The 15,677-nt window shown below is 36.4% G+C and overlaps 1 protein-coding gene across 1 annotated transcript; it reads right to left on the bottom strand.

Annotated features, from left to right (window-relative positions):
- Window positions 1-4,699: 4,699 nt before the first annotated feature.
- On the bottom strand, window positions 4,700-5,644 carry LOC126068020 (olfactory receptor 2AJ1-like). Its single transcript, XM_049870356.1, has one exon. The coding sequence runs from the start codon at window positions 5,642-5,644 to the stop codon at window positions 4,700-4,702; it is 945 nt and encodes a 314-aa protein (XP_049726313.1).
- Window positions 5,645-15,677: the final 10,033 nt, after the last annotated feature.

Raw genomic sequence — 15,677 nt, 5'->3', positions numbered from 1 at the left:
AAAAAGGAAATAGACAACTTTACATATATTTGTTCAATGCATTTTTGTAATTCAAAGAACACGCTTTGAAGCTAAAAAAAAAAAAAAATGGAAAAATTCCAGGGACAGTAAATCTCCATCAATCAGGCATTAGAAGATAATGTCTAGTTTGAAAGAGTGAGGAAAACATATTTCTAACCTAGAAAAATATCAAATATAGCTAGACAAGAAGAATACATCAATTTTCACTTTGTATTTTCAGTACATTATTATTTCATTAGTACAAAAGAAGGGAATTTTTATTTCCACTTAATTCATTACTGAGAGCACGAATATTTTAATTTTTCTTTTACAATCAGAAATAAAAATAACATTTAAAAAATTTAAGTACTTTTAACAATAATGTAAATCAATGGAAGAAATAAATAATATATTATCATTACTGAAAATTTTCCATCACATTAATGTCCAAATTTGCATAGTTAGAAATGACTGATTTTCTACTTCTTTATTTAACCTATATTCAGATTGAAGGCAACAATACCCTTTTCCACAAATTGAAATAATTATTTGTCATGAGTAAATTCCTCTTCTTGAATTTCATTTTATCCTACAATATTTTACCAAAAGAAGTACACATATGTATGAACAATCTGGTGTCAAAATAGGCAGGTACAACCGAAGATAAAACAAAACAAACAACAGCAACAACAACAAAAAAATTTTTTCTATCATGCCTGCTTGAATCACAATATGATTTTCATTTTTATAGTTTTTCCAGGTCATATATGCAAAATTCTGTGTTAAAAGTAGGAATGAGTGAATACAGTTGGAAAATAGTCACAATTCATATCATTATACTTGATGATGTAGCCCTGTGATTAAATGGACTGCTCTCTAAATCAATGCAAAGTGCTCTCCAAAGTTTGGCCTAATTAGTTCCTTGTTTCCTCTACTGAGGGCAGGAGAATGTCATCAACAGAGAATGCCATGTTTTGTTCTGTCATGATTGGCCATACAAATATAAATAGCCTATCCAGCAATAGTCTGCTGCAATGAACTGCTCAGTGACGTGTACCACATGTATAACTGATCTCCCACCACTGTGAATGCACCTCTTTAGACTGTGAATTACAGTAATTTTAAGTGCTTTTTTAATTATCTATGTGCAAAACTTTGGGGTTTGTGGATTAAGCTTAAAGTATTTTATTTTCTTTTTTTCGTTTCCACTTACATCCAAGTATTTCTTCCACCCCAGTGATTTCACTTTTTTATTTATATTTTATTTATTTTGTTGTTGTCGATAATATACACAGTAAAACATAAACCAATTCCACAGTTTCTACACATACAATTTAGTGACACCGATTACATTCTTTGATTTGTGCAACCATTCTCACGACCCTTCTCTGAGTTCTTCCTCCCTCAGTAATATAAACTCACTGCCTCCTAAGGTTCCTGTCTAATCTTTCAAGTTGCTTTTGTCAATTTGATCTCATATAGACCATTTTTAAAATAGGATAATGCTCCAGCAGATTTTTTATACAAGTTAAGCTAAACTGTTGCTCAGTTTTAAGAAGACTTTGTGGGATATTTTGGTTTAAGGTTTAAAGATTATCTCAAGGTGTTAGTTTCAGGGGTTCCTCTAACCTTTGTGGTTCAAGAAAGTCTAGAGTGCATTAGAAAATTGAAAATCTGTTCTGCATTTCCCCCCTTTTGATCAGGATTCTTCTATGAAATCTTTGATCAACATGTTCAGTAATGGTAGCCTCGGCACCATCAGTTCTTCTGGCCTCACAGCTAAGAAGGCAGTTATTCATGGAAACAGCTACCCACACATTCCATATCCTCCTCCTATTCAGGACTTTCCTTCTTCGCCCGTTGTTCCAGGTGAATAGAGACTAATTGCTGTGTCTTGAATGGCTGCTTGTAAGCTCTTAAGACTCCAGACACTACGTAACAAACTAGAAGGTAGAACAGAAGAACTAAACACGTTATTAGACCAATTAACTACAATGTCCCATGAAACCATGATGCTAAACCTCCAAACCAAGGAACCAAATCTCATGAGGCGTTTGGTTGTACATAAGCAGCCTCAGCTGCTACTCTCTTTTTTGTCATTGTTGTAAATATACCTATCACACAACTTTGGCCAATTTGACTTTTTACAGGTGTACAACTTGAAGACAACAATTACAGTTATCATTTGTGCTACCTTACCCTTAATCAATGTGATTCTTCCATCACTGTTAATTCACGTTACCCCCCCTTCCCTCCCCTGGTGACCACTAATAAACTTTACACTGTATACATTTGCCTTTTCTTGTCTTTTTATATAAATGAGGTCATACAATATTTGTCCTTTTGTGATAGGCTTATTTTGCTCAGCACCTTCAAGCTCCATCCACACTGTAACATGTATCAATAATTCATTTCTCATACTGGCTGAGTAGTATTCCATTGTATACCACATTTTGTTTATCCATTCATCTGTTGACGGGTATTTAGGTCGTTTCCACCTTTTGGCTATTGTGAATAATGTTGCAATGAATATTTATGTACATAGCTCTTTTTGAGCCTCTGCTCTCCAATATTTTAGTATATACCTAGGAGTGGAGTTGCTGAGTTATATGGTAGCTCTACATTTATTTTTTTGAGGAACCGCCACACACTTTGCCACAGAGGCTATATGACTTTTCATTACCAGTAGGAATGGCTAAAGGTTTCAATTTTTCCCACATCTTTGCCAACATTTGTTATTTTCTTTCTTTCTTTTTTTAAATCCTAGCCATACTAGTGGGAGTTCAATGGTGTCTCATTGTGGTTTTGATTTGCCTCTCACTGATGGCTGATGATGCTGAACATCTTTTCATGTATTCAGCGGTCATTTGAATGTCCTCTTTGGTGAAATGTTTATTCAAGTGCTTTGCCCATTTTATGACTGAATTATGATTTCACTTTTTAAACAAGGCAAAATATTTTTTTTCTTAGATGTCTTGTACTCCCCTCCACCTCGTATTGGACTTTTCTGAGTATTTCCCTATGTAGTTATCAGGAAAATAAGATTTCATTGCTACCATATAGAGTTTATATATATGGAAACCCTGGTGGCATAGTGGTTAAGTGCTACAGCTACTAACCAAAGGGTCGGCAGTTTGAATCCACTGGGCACTCGTTGGAAACTCTATTTGGCAGTTCTACTCTGTCCTATAGGGTCGCTGGGGTCTCTGAATTCTGACTCAGAGGTTTCCATACTGTACTCGGATATTTCCCTCTGGGGATTGACTTCTTGCTGACAATCATAAGTATGGACATTTAGACTTTTGTTGCTCCTTGATTTCATACTGGTGCTGAGTTCACACCAGGTATTATCATGAGTTGTAAAAGGAGGTTTTAAGATGTACAGAGTGTGATGCATCCAATATTAACATTAGCATCGTCAGAGAATATTGACTTCTCCTAGCGACAACTTGATACAATATTAAGCTAAAAAACTATCTCCTTATTCTGCATTAAATAAAACTGCTTAGCTCTCCAAGACCAGGAGAGTATTATGGTGATGGAAGTAAATAAGAAACTCTAACCTACCGTGCAAGAAATTTTGTATTACTATGTAAGAGTTGTTTATTGTATGTCTACATCATCAACACTGATAAGTACAATTGTTGGACAAAGATTAATTGCCTGTTCAAAATTCTTAGTGCACATTTTCAGATATATGTCCATGTATATATATATCTATCGTACATTATGATGGCAAATTCACCGAAACTTTGTCAGCATTTACTATTCTTATTTGTTCTTATTTTTTAATTTCCAGCTGTGAAAGGCAAAATAATATATTCTGGCCATTTAAAACTTTACATAATACCTTTTATTTCATGTTAAATATTTTGGAAATTTATTTAATGTAAAATATTTAGTCAAGTTGATATAATAAATATAATAAGCATTTACCTTACTATTTTGTACTTTTTGATATTAATAAACTTATTTTAACAATTTCTTCATTGCTATGCTCATTTTCTTGTTTAAAATAATTTTTTAGGATAAATTTACAGGAGAATTTATAAAGTATAAACTTATGTATATATTTGAAACAAGACATATTTTCAGAATATTCTTCTCAAAATGACATTCTTCTTACTAGCAAAGAATAAGTAACTCAGTTTTACCACAGTTAGGGTATATGTGTGTGTGTGCATATATTCAGTAAATAAAGGTGACAAAACAGACCTGGCAATGAATAATGAAGATTCCAAGTGGAGTTTGTGGGTTTTGGATAACTGATTGGCTGTAAGGTTTTGGAATATAATTTTACTTAGTTTAATAAGAACACAGATATTATATGGATACATGTTTCTTAAATAATGTTCATTTGTGGTTGCAATTTAAAAGATAATTCTTACACTTTCAGTTGGTGAGATCTGAAAACCTTGGCTAACCTTTTGATTCCTATAAGTGCTTTGGCTGATTAAAATCAGTACCACAGAGAGAACAATGCATTGTTACAGGTATGTATTTACAAATCCAACAAATGTGATAATTTTGCTCATCAGGATTTCAGAAATTTCCATTTTTTTCCACACATGGAGAAACAGAGATTTTGCAGTCAAGTTATCAGTAAAATTCCATATTACTCAGAAGAATCTAATAATGGATCTTCTGTAGATTTGAATATAGGAATAGAGAGAACATAGACTCCAAGCATTCTTTACATTCATCTGTTTGGCAGAAAGCTACTTTCAAGCATAGTTTTCATTGCTGCCAGAACATCTTTATTTCTAAAGCTGTAGATGATAGGGTTGAGTGTAGGTGTGAGAATGATATAGAATATTGCCAAGAACTTATCCTGGCCTGGAATGTGGTAGGACGTTGGCCTCATATATGTGAAAATAAATGGCCCATAGTACATCATGACCACAATCATGTGGAAGGAACAGGTAGAAAATGACTTTTTCCGTGCTTCTGACGATTTCATCTGGAGGACGGTAAGGAGAACTTTCACATAAGAAGCAAAGATCACAGAAAAAGGGATGACCAGGAAGATGACACCACTTACATAAACACCTTTTTCGTAGTGTGATGTGTCTACACAGGACAACTTCAACATGGCTGGGACTTCACAAAAAAAGTGATCAATGGCCCTTGAGCCACAGAAAGGGAAGTGGAGTGTATAAGCTGTGTGAACTGTGGAGTTGATTTTCCCCACTAGCCAGGACCCACTAGCCATGAGAATGCTGACATGCTCATTCATAAGAATGGGGTAGTGCAGTGGGTGACAGATGGCTACATAGCGATCATAGGACATTGCTGCTAGGAGGAGGCACTCACCACCCAGGAGAGTGAGGGAAAGAAATATCTGGAAGCCACAACCTACAAATGAAATTGTTCTGTTGCCTGATAGGAAGTCAGCAACCATTTTAGGAACAATGTTGGAAATATGCAAGATGTCCATGAAAGAGAGATGGCTGAGCAGGAAATACATAGGAGTACGGAGTCGTAAGTCCCTACGGATAAGGAGGATCATGACTGTGTTTTCTGTTACAGTCATAACAAAAATTATACCTATAAAGGAGAAGAACACCAGACTTATTTGGGAAGAAGAGAACAGTCCCAAGAGAATAAAATCACTGCCAGAAGTGTGATTCTCAAATCCCATCATGAATTCCTTTATTTATCTGAAAAGAAAATAAATAAACAAATAAAGATTGGGTAGAAAAGGAAAACAAATACCTAGTGTAAATCCCAAACTCATTTACTTATTTTTACATAATGAAATGAGTTAGTTCTGTACATTTCATAATCAAAGAACTGTGAACCTGCTCTTAAAGTGAAAATGTTTTATCAAGTGAGCATTTATTTGAATCAACTATTGACATTCAGAATATTGAGTGGGACGTTGGCTTCACGCAGTCTCAAACCCTTATTTCCATATTCTTCACTGGATCCACTGTTTTCTCAAACATCACCTTCTTAACCAGTTCTATCCCTGAACACTTCACTTAAAATCTCAATACTCCCATCCCCTCCATCCCATCTTCCCAGATCGTCCTCACTCTCCTCTCTTTTTAATCCTATTTTAAATCTCTGGAACGTTAACAGTCACTTCCTATGATTTAAAAAAAATCAGCACATAAAGTAGTTTTGCAGATATCTACATGTGTAACTAGTCCTGGCTGTTTGGACTGATTTGACCCACAGCTCAGTAAAATTTGATAGGTTCATATTTAAGGGCAGTGGAGCCTCCCATGAGCTGGCTGATCATAAGCTTCCAGAACAATAAATATATTCATCATATCTGGTGCCAAAGTTGTTAAATTTTTCTCACTCTCCAGAATCATATCCTTTTTCCTATCTTGCCTTTTCCATTAATGATTTGCTCTGTTATAACCATTCTCATACAAAAATTAGGATTCTTGTTAGCTCAAGAAAAGGGACAATATCAGTTTGCTACTGGATCCCCATTGACTAGCAGAGGGCCTGACCCATTGTCAATGCTCATTAGATGCTTGTTAAAAGAAGAATTTTTTTTTTTAGGTTCTCTGATATCAAACTGTTTTCAGTGATAAACCAAGTCTCCCTTCTCTGTATTTCTTACTTGCATTTGTACTTCTACAGAGCTCATGCTGTCTACACAGTGATGTTTATATTTATTCCCTAACTCCTTCAGTCACTTCCACCACCTTCTCCCAATTTCCATGAGGCACCTGAAGTTACTATGACCCTCTTTTATGACTTTTGCCTAGCCCAGTATGGCCAGCACATAGTCCCATAATGCTGGAATAATGGGTATTCCGTGGTTCCAACATACCTGCTACACCAACTAGGACCATTTGTACTTTGGTGGAAATCTACAATTACACGCTGAGAGAAATGCTTTAGTGGTGAGATTCCTAATTCAGAGTAAAAAAGTAGGGAAAGCATGTGCTACCTACCACTTAGCCTTCTCCACGCATGTGAGACTTTTCCCCATGATAAAGCCTCTTTATGTATTCCTCATTTAACTATATTCAAATATAGCTCCAAATATTCCTCATTGAACTATTCTAAATGTTGGAGAAGAAATATAACATGAAGTTTATGCTTATCTCTCTTCTATAAGTTTATAGCTAATCAGATAATATGCTCTATAGATGATTATGTTTTAAGTTTTTGAAGAATTACTTGGATCTAAAGTTTTTGGGAAAATCGTACTGTATATTCTGCATCTGTCTGTGTCTTTGTCTCTAATTAAATTATTTATTATTTGGAAGAAGCAATCAATGAGTTCAGTTAGTTCTGCCCCAAAATTAACCAATGTACATTATTCTCCACCTCACTTTTTTGATTGAGCTTAAAATAATCACTTCCCTTATAAGGCAATATGAAATGTGGTTTTGGAGAAAGGAATATAAAACAGCATCAGCATGAATCATGTAGGTCATTTAATAGTAAGAAAATTTAATGCAAAGAAAGAATGTACCACTATTATATTTTCTAGAATACCACACTTCCTTCAAATAATAACTACATCTGACTGAACTGTGTATGCCTAGTTTCGTATCATATCAAAAAAGTCTTCATTCATAAACGCGTTATATGGCTCCATAAGTTAATTTAACCAATGAATCCAACCAGTTTGTACAAGTAGACAAAGTGATTTCTGTCAGTGGAAGTACCTGAGACTTCATGTGTTTATTCCAACTAGTGAGTCAGACTGTTCTTAACTGATTACTGTCCAAATGATTCATTGAATTTACTCATTCTTTGAAATAATTTTCTACTTATAAAGACAGTTGTATCCTAACCTTTCCTTCCCAGGAGATTAAAAAAAGGCCCATCTTACCCTTTACTCACTGATTCCACTACACTCAAGAAGTTCTTATCATTTTTTGTTTATCAAAAGTCTTAAATGTTGAGAATCTCCATTAATTTTAACCTAGATTCAAAAATATTTTTTCATTTCTTTACTAGGTCTGTCATTTTAAAAAGAAAACTTATAGACTATTTCCTCAAATTTTTATTTAATTGAAGGCTTATTGTTCACTAATATTGGTATAACTATATGTTCATATGTCAAACAGTTCTTAATTTTCTCCTACATTATTTCTTTACATTCAAGTTTTGGATATAATACAAACAAAAGTCTATATAAATTCTTACTGGGGATTCTTTCTTTTTTTCCAAGTATTTGATATGGAAATCCTGAGGAAATTAAGTTTAATGTGCACACTTACATTTTATACTCTACGTAAATAATATTTTATTTTAGAAGCTTTTATATAAACCTATGATATAAGCTCTAATATAAAATTTTAGAATTGTCAGATTTACTGGGTTGGTGACCACTCAACTCAAAATAACTGGTTGGTACGAGTAATTAAATACAATGAAATTTCATGAGTAAGGCAGTAAATACTGAATTGACATTTATTGATAGAATAAAATCATTTTATTTCTCTCAGTTGATATGTGATATGAGTATAATAAATGTATAATAGATACCAATAAGCCTGAGAATGAGTGTGCTATTTATGCAAATTATTATATTCACGAAGTATCAATATAGACAATCTACTTCTTATTGCTTTCAAAAGAGATAAAAAAGAAAATTTAATGTAAATTCAGTCTCTTGCAAATATTTCACTCTTTCAACTTCATCCGTACATAAAGCAGCAATCAGATATAAACATATCAGAAATTAATTTCTATTGAATGAGGATGATGTACAATAGGGTTGTTTTGCAGATTAAATGAGGCTGATTAGATAACATCCGCATACACACATACACTCACATACACACACATATAGAACAGAACCTGGAACTTACTATAAGTATTCTATAATTATTGTTTATATTTTACATATTATTATATTTTACATATCTGTATTACTGTTATTTTGTATTCCTTAAATATACAGTTAAGCTATTATATACCAGAGAGAGGGAGAAAAGGGCAGAGAGAAAGGTTCAGAATACGATGGAATATGGCTGAGTAAAGCAAAGTTTGATTCAATGTGGTGAATAAAAAATACTCTGTTTACTCACTGACTGGAGAAATTGTTCCATGAGTCTGCCTGGGGGGGGTAAAGGAACTCTGTCTTGAATGAGCACATTAGGGTTGGCTTTTTCACACGTACACATACATACAGGTGTGTGAGGAATGATATGTGGCATTTATGAAGATAAAAGAGCAAAACATTTGGTTTTTATGCCCTTTATTCTGAAACCACGGAGCTCAGCTGCTGCCAATTTGCCTTTACACTAGCCAGTCGATATTTCAATTCGCCAATTTTTGCCCTGTTGGCTTTTCAGGGCACTGCATCATGTCACTCTGAATCATTGCAAGTTGACTATATGTCTGTCCTTTGTTTCCACAACCCCAGTTTATGGGAATCCTGTGATTTGTATCTCACGGTGACATCAAAATCATCATGTCTGATGCTCAGCTCTCCAAGTGAGCCCATAAAGTCAGTGAATGATACCATCTGTGTACAGTTGTTCGATACAAAAATTAGAGTGTCATCTTTTACTTCTTTCAACCTCTATCCTGGAAACCCTGGTGGCATAGTGGTTAAGTGTTACAGTATTAACCAAGAGGTCAGCAGTTCGAATCCACCAGGTGCTCCTTGGAAACTCTATGAGGCAGTTCTATTCTGTCCTGTAGGGTCGCTATGACTCAAAATTGACTCGACAGCAATGTTTTTTTTCTTTTTTTTCTTTTTCTTTGTGCTTCTGTCCCTTTCCGTACACAAATCACAATCCTCTACCTAGCCTATCAGTGGATATGTCTCTCATTAATTATTCACTCTCATCTACTATGAAGCATGTGTGGCCCTCGCAACTCTAAAAGCATCCATTCTTCCCCTCTTTCTCAGTTGCACAGAACTTGTGTGGGCTTAGTCTCACCTGTGTAAAATCATATTCAGTTCTCCTTGGAACTATTAGAGTGTGGCTAATAGTCTAAATTTTGGACAATAACAACAGAAGAATGGTGGGGGCTGGTGCCTCACACTCTTCTTGCTTCCTCTGTCTTGTTACATTGCATATGGATGTGACAATGTAGTCCTGCAGTCATCCTGGAACAGTTGCTAGGGACAAATCCTAGAGATACAGGACAGAAATCTGGGATTCACCACAAAATTTCCTATTATCTAAGAGTCACAGGAGCAGTCCTAGTGTGACAAAATACATTTTTTTTTCCATAGGTATGTTCAAAAAAGAATATTCTTCTGTTAATGGTTAAGAGCTTATTTACCATGTCTCTCTTACTCAAAACACAACCTAATTCTCTCAAATAATGCAGTAAAAAACTGCAAAGAATTATATATGTGTGTGTGTATATATATGTGTGTATGTAACATTGTGGTGGAAGAAATTAAAAGCAGGACTCGGGTGATTCTGAGAATCTAGGTAATGTGTTGTGTGGTAGTTAGCAAGATATTTCCTTAGTCTGTCTCCTGCTATACCATAGAAGGCAAACTATGTGACAACTACTGCGATGGTGTTAGGTCAAATACTAGAAAAGTTCAAAATGGACTTGCCATTCTCATTCAAGTCCAACAAGAGAAATGAAGTCAAGTTAGAATTAGTGGAGAAGGAGAAATACAGCTCTGCTAATAAAAGAGTCCTCTGCCTGAAGGGCACAATAAAAATCACTCCAGCCCCATTAGGAACCTTTCAGAGATGGCAATGTCAACTGTTTTTGTACTTATAACAAAAGCAGTAGATTTTACGTGATGAATCCATGGCTCAAAATTCATCAAGCACATTCTCTTGAGAGTGGCAACCTTGCTTGTCATGAAGGATCATGTTATACTTATTCCACTCAAGCCAATTGCAACTGTCCTCAATGCAGCCACCTTTGATAACGTCAGGAGCAACCAAGTGACAGCTCGATTAAAAACTTTACCTTGGCAGGATTTTTTGGCGGAAGTTACTTGCTGATGCAAATGGCTGCAAGGCAATAAATTATTGAAGGACCAGTATTGCCAAAGGGAATCTCAGTCTGATCAGTATCACTGTATGAATTCAGAATCTTAAATAATTCCCTAGATCACTGAGCCCTTATTAGCAAGAATTAAGCTACAAATTCAGTACATTACTGAAAAAAACTTCAATTTCTGCCACAGATCAGGCAAGCAAGGAAGATTATGGGCAGGGAAAGAAAATGCAAATAAGACAGTATCAAGAGTGAAAGAGCACAGTGGACAAAGATAATTTTTTCAGAAGACAAAACCAAGGACTGAGGATAAGTCCACCAAGGCAACTTCTCCACTGGCAGTGGAGGAAATTTTTACTGTTCCTGTCAATTAAAGGTTCTTGGATTATTGTTTATTTTTTAAATGTTTTTAATGCAAAAACTCAATTGCATGTATGTAGTTTATTTCTGTCTTATTTGGGTCATTTAGATTACTTCTCAGTTTTGTTAGTAAAATAATGTAATAAATATAATTGATCCTCTAGCTTCCCCATGGGTGAGCATATTCTAAAACAAAAATAAAATTGTGTGTTAAAGCTAAGTAAGTTTACATTTCTCTCAAGCTATTTAAAACCATTTTCAAATGATGTTTCACCTATCGAAATGAACTGTCATTATTAATTTCTGGTTTCATTACATTGATTTCTGAAAATCCAGCCTATTAAAAGGCATATCTTGAATTTTTTTCTTTTTCACATTAATCCATTACATATATAGATTTAACTTACAATGTTATAAATTCTTGTAAAAAATTCTAGTAGAAAAATATTGAGAAAAAATTCACAAATTGAGAAAATAAAAGGAAAGGCAAAATGACATTCTCTTATAATTTTTTTGTTAACCTTAATGATTAGTATTTTTCTTTATAAGATAACCAAACCAAAACCAAACCCAGTGCCGTCGAATTGTTTCCCACTCATAGCGACCCAACAGGACAGAGTAGAACTGCCCCATAGAGTTTCCAAGGAGCACCTGGCAGGTTTGAACTGCCGTCCCTTTGGTTAGCAGCCGTAGCACTTAACCACTACGCCACCAGGGTTTCCCTTTATAAGAGAGAAACTAAAAATATTTATATTGTAATGATAATTCAGTTAATTTCTTGCTTCTAACTTCTTCCCATTTAAATGCATTTCTTGCCCTATTACTGGAGCCGTGGTGGTGCAGTGGTTTAAAGGCCAGCTGGTAACCAAAATGTCGGCAGTTTGAATCCGCCAGCCGCTCCTCAGAAACCCTATGGGGCAGTTCTACTCTGTCCTAGAAGGTCTCGGTGAGTTGGAATCGACTTGATGGCGATGGGTTTTTTTTTTTTTTTTTTTGGCTTTAATACTAGATTATTTTTTCTGAAACATAGTTCTGAGTATGCAGGCTCTCTGCTGGGTCACGTGTCTTTAATAGAAAAATCAATAGATTCTCCCTACCTTTTGTTCCCATGTTCCAATGAAACTGAAGTATTAACAATTACATAACTGTCTTTCTAACCCCTTTTCCTTAAGGGGGGTTATTTTGTTCACATAAGCAGTCCTACTCACCGTTTCTAATGACTTGCATCTTCTATTCTCGAGATTTACACGTGAAACACTCCCTCCTGGAGACTTTCTTGATCTCCTTAGAATCAATGACTGACTCCCTCTCAGAACCCAGCAGCTCTGTCAGGGCATCATGTTTAACCTGCAATTTGTGTTCAGGTGTACTCTGCTACTGCACAGTTAGGGATAACTACAGGGTGAGCTCTGCTATTACCTAAAGATGAGCAAGACACCCATAAGTGAGCTGACCCCTGCTACTTCCAAAGCCCTCATCTCTCACAACATGTGACCTTACCAGTCTCACTCCACCCAGGACCTTCTTGCCAGTTCCTTTCACATTTAACACACTAGGATCACTGCCACCTTGGAGCCTCAGCCAAACCCTTTCTCTGGATGGTACCAGGCTGTTTCCCACACCAATCAGACATCTGCTTCAATGTCACTGCCTGGAATGACTGGAGGCATTAGATGATGTCACGATTGAGGTATTATCTTCAAATTAGTTGAGACTTTGCTGGAAAAAAGAGAAATATCATTTGGAGGCAGCAAGTAGAAGCAGAGAGGACACCTACCCACCTTTAGTTCCTGTGGCATGGGGCTATGGGACAGAAAACTACCATCCTTTGATAGGGCAACAGAGAAAGCCTTGTCCCAATGGGATGGCAAGAGAGGAAGTGAAGGGAATATGCAAAAAATAGTTTGCGTGAAGGGGGGGCACTGATGACAAACCATGCATTCCTTAGGTTGCAATAAAAGATTATGGGTATTATTGGGAAAAATGGAGACAGAGTCTGTTTTGACATTTTTTTAATAAAATAAGAATAATAAGCATTTGTTGAAAAGAAAATGTCTTTCCTGACCCCCTTGCCCATCATTCTCTCGCCTTCTGGCATGTTATTTCTCTTCTTCAGAGCATGAGAACACATTGTTAAGGGATCTGTTATGTAAACTCCATAGAATTTCCACCAGGGCAGAGCACTTGGTGGACCTTCATTGCTGATGTGCTGCCAAAGTTGAGGCCCTCACACCTCCCTGGGTTTTTGGAGTCATCGGTGATTGAATCTACTCATTCCACTGGCCCCCCCATTATAGCAGGCAGATTAAAAAAAAAAAAAAAAAAACAGATTTTATCTAAGTGATTCTGCATACATTCTTTTTTGATAGGTGAATGAGTCCTGTTAAATGATTACCAAACGAACTGAATATGAAGTGAATGTAGCAAAGGACATTCAGCAAATTTAATTGTTCTATTCATAATACGCGATAATTAAATCTTATTGAGCATTTTAAATGTATTACAAGATTTTAAACCTCTTACATTATCTCATTTGATTGTCAAATTAAATTAATTGCTATTAAAACCAGCTTGAGGGCAGTGTCTGACCGCCTCTAACTTCACCAGGGGGAAGGAGAACCAAGACTAACAGCCCAAGCCTGGTTCCTAAGAGGTAGAGGTCAGACATGCCCCCTCTTTCTGACATCTCTACCATGTCTGACACCAACTGTCCCTCCCACAGCACTCTCTACTGGATTTGATCATTCATTGCAATGGCCTCACAGAACTCACAGAACATACTCAAGATTATGGGGTTTATTAGGGAAGTAACAGTTACAATTCAGGCTCAGGAACACTCAAGGGTACATTCCATCGGGATAGCCTCTCCCCAGCTGTGCTCACAGGCATACTTCTCCCTGGCCCTCAGTCTCTGCCCAAAGCACTCAGCTTTCTCTCTCTGTAGGCCAGGAAGCCCACCTTGCAGTGTTCTGTTGGCGGGTTTCTGCTGCTGGGTCTTTCCTGCTGGTCTCTGCTTCCCTGGTGATGGCCTCTCCTTCCTCTGTGCTCTGAATTGGCTCTTTTTTAAGGCAAAACTGACCAATCCCTTTGGTAGGCTACATTTACCCTATCACACAATCACCTGGGTGGGAGTTACAAGACCATGACTAGAAAGGCCATACACAAAAGTAATTAATCCACCACAATTGCTAATTGCATGATGACCTCAAAGATTAGGTGACATCCTCAAATTTACTCAGCTTAAAAAAAGCTTCAAACTGAGGTGACCTGATGTCAAAAACTCACATTCTATAGTAACAGCAGTTTCCCCACAATCCTCCCTCTATCTTGCTCAACATAGGGATTCCGGGCTTCTCTTGTTAAAAGCACACCTTACTCTTTAGGAAAGAAATGGATGGCTGTTTTACATGGGCATAGGGTTAGGGGTCCAGCCCTACTATTATAGCTTGCTAATTGAAATCTTTTTAAATTTAGGCAACTGTGTTCAAATCTTTGTGATGGTGGACAATAAGTTTTGCGCCTATAAGGTGGTCTCCACATTTCAAAAATGGTAACACTGCCCCTATGTCATAAGGTTATGGCAATAATTGAATTATAAAAATTTACTAAGTATTTGTAATTTGCAGAATTTTAACAATCCACAATTTGATTTGGTGATGACATATTAACAAATGAACCCATAGTGAGGATATTGGTCCACATTTCAAAGTAAAACAGAAAAAGTATATAAGTAGATAAAAATATGTATAAGATTATGCCTTCTCTCTAGGAAATTTCACACAATCACTTTGGATAACCTTAAATATTGGGGAAAATCAGTGTAACCTTAGTCATGATTTAGGGCAATACCCTGACCCATACACTTTCTCAGAGCTCCCTTGATCTCACTGTTCCTCAGGCTATAGATGAGGGATTTCAGCACAGGGGTGAAAGCAGTATAGAAAGCAGACACAACTTTATCACGGTTAGCTGACCTGTATGATTTTGATCTCATGTATATAGAAAGGACAGCCCCATAAGAGTCCCACCAGAGCCAAGTGTAAGATCACATGGCAAAGGCCTTCTTCCAGGCATCTGTACAACACATGAGGTGAACAGTAGCTAGGATGAAACTGTAGGAGGTCAGAATGAGGGAGAATGGTACCAGAAGCATTAATACGCAGCAGACGTACATAACAAACTCAAAGTCGGTGAGTGGTGTCAGCACAAGCCAAATACACCAGTCTGAGGGCCTCACAGAAGTGATTGATCTCATGTGTTCTGCAAAATGAGAAGTTCAGGGTAGCAACCGCATGCCTGCATGAGAACACCAGCTGCCCCCCAAAACCAAGACTCCACGGTAATTCAGATAAGGATGGGATTTCACAGTTTGTGACACACTGTCATATAGCGGTCATGGCTGAATAGGAAAT

The sequence above is a fragment of the Elephas maximus genome, chromosome 2, assembly GCF_024166365.1.
Source record: "Elephas maximus indicus isolate mEleMax1 chromosome 2, mEleMax1 primary haplotype, whole genome shotgun sequence".
NCBI classification, from domain to species: Eukaryota; Metazoa; Chordata; class Mammalia; order Proboscidea; family Elephantidae; genus Elephas; species Elephas maximus.
The sequence above is the reverse complement of the archived record's forward strand: the minus strand, read 5'-3'. Positions and strand labels throughout refer to the sequence as shown.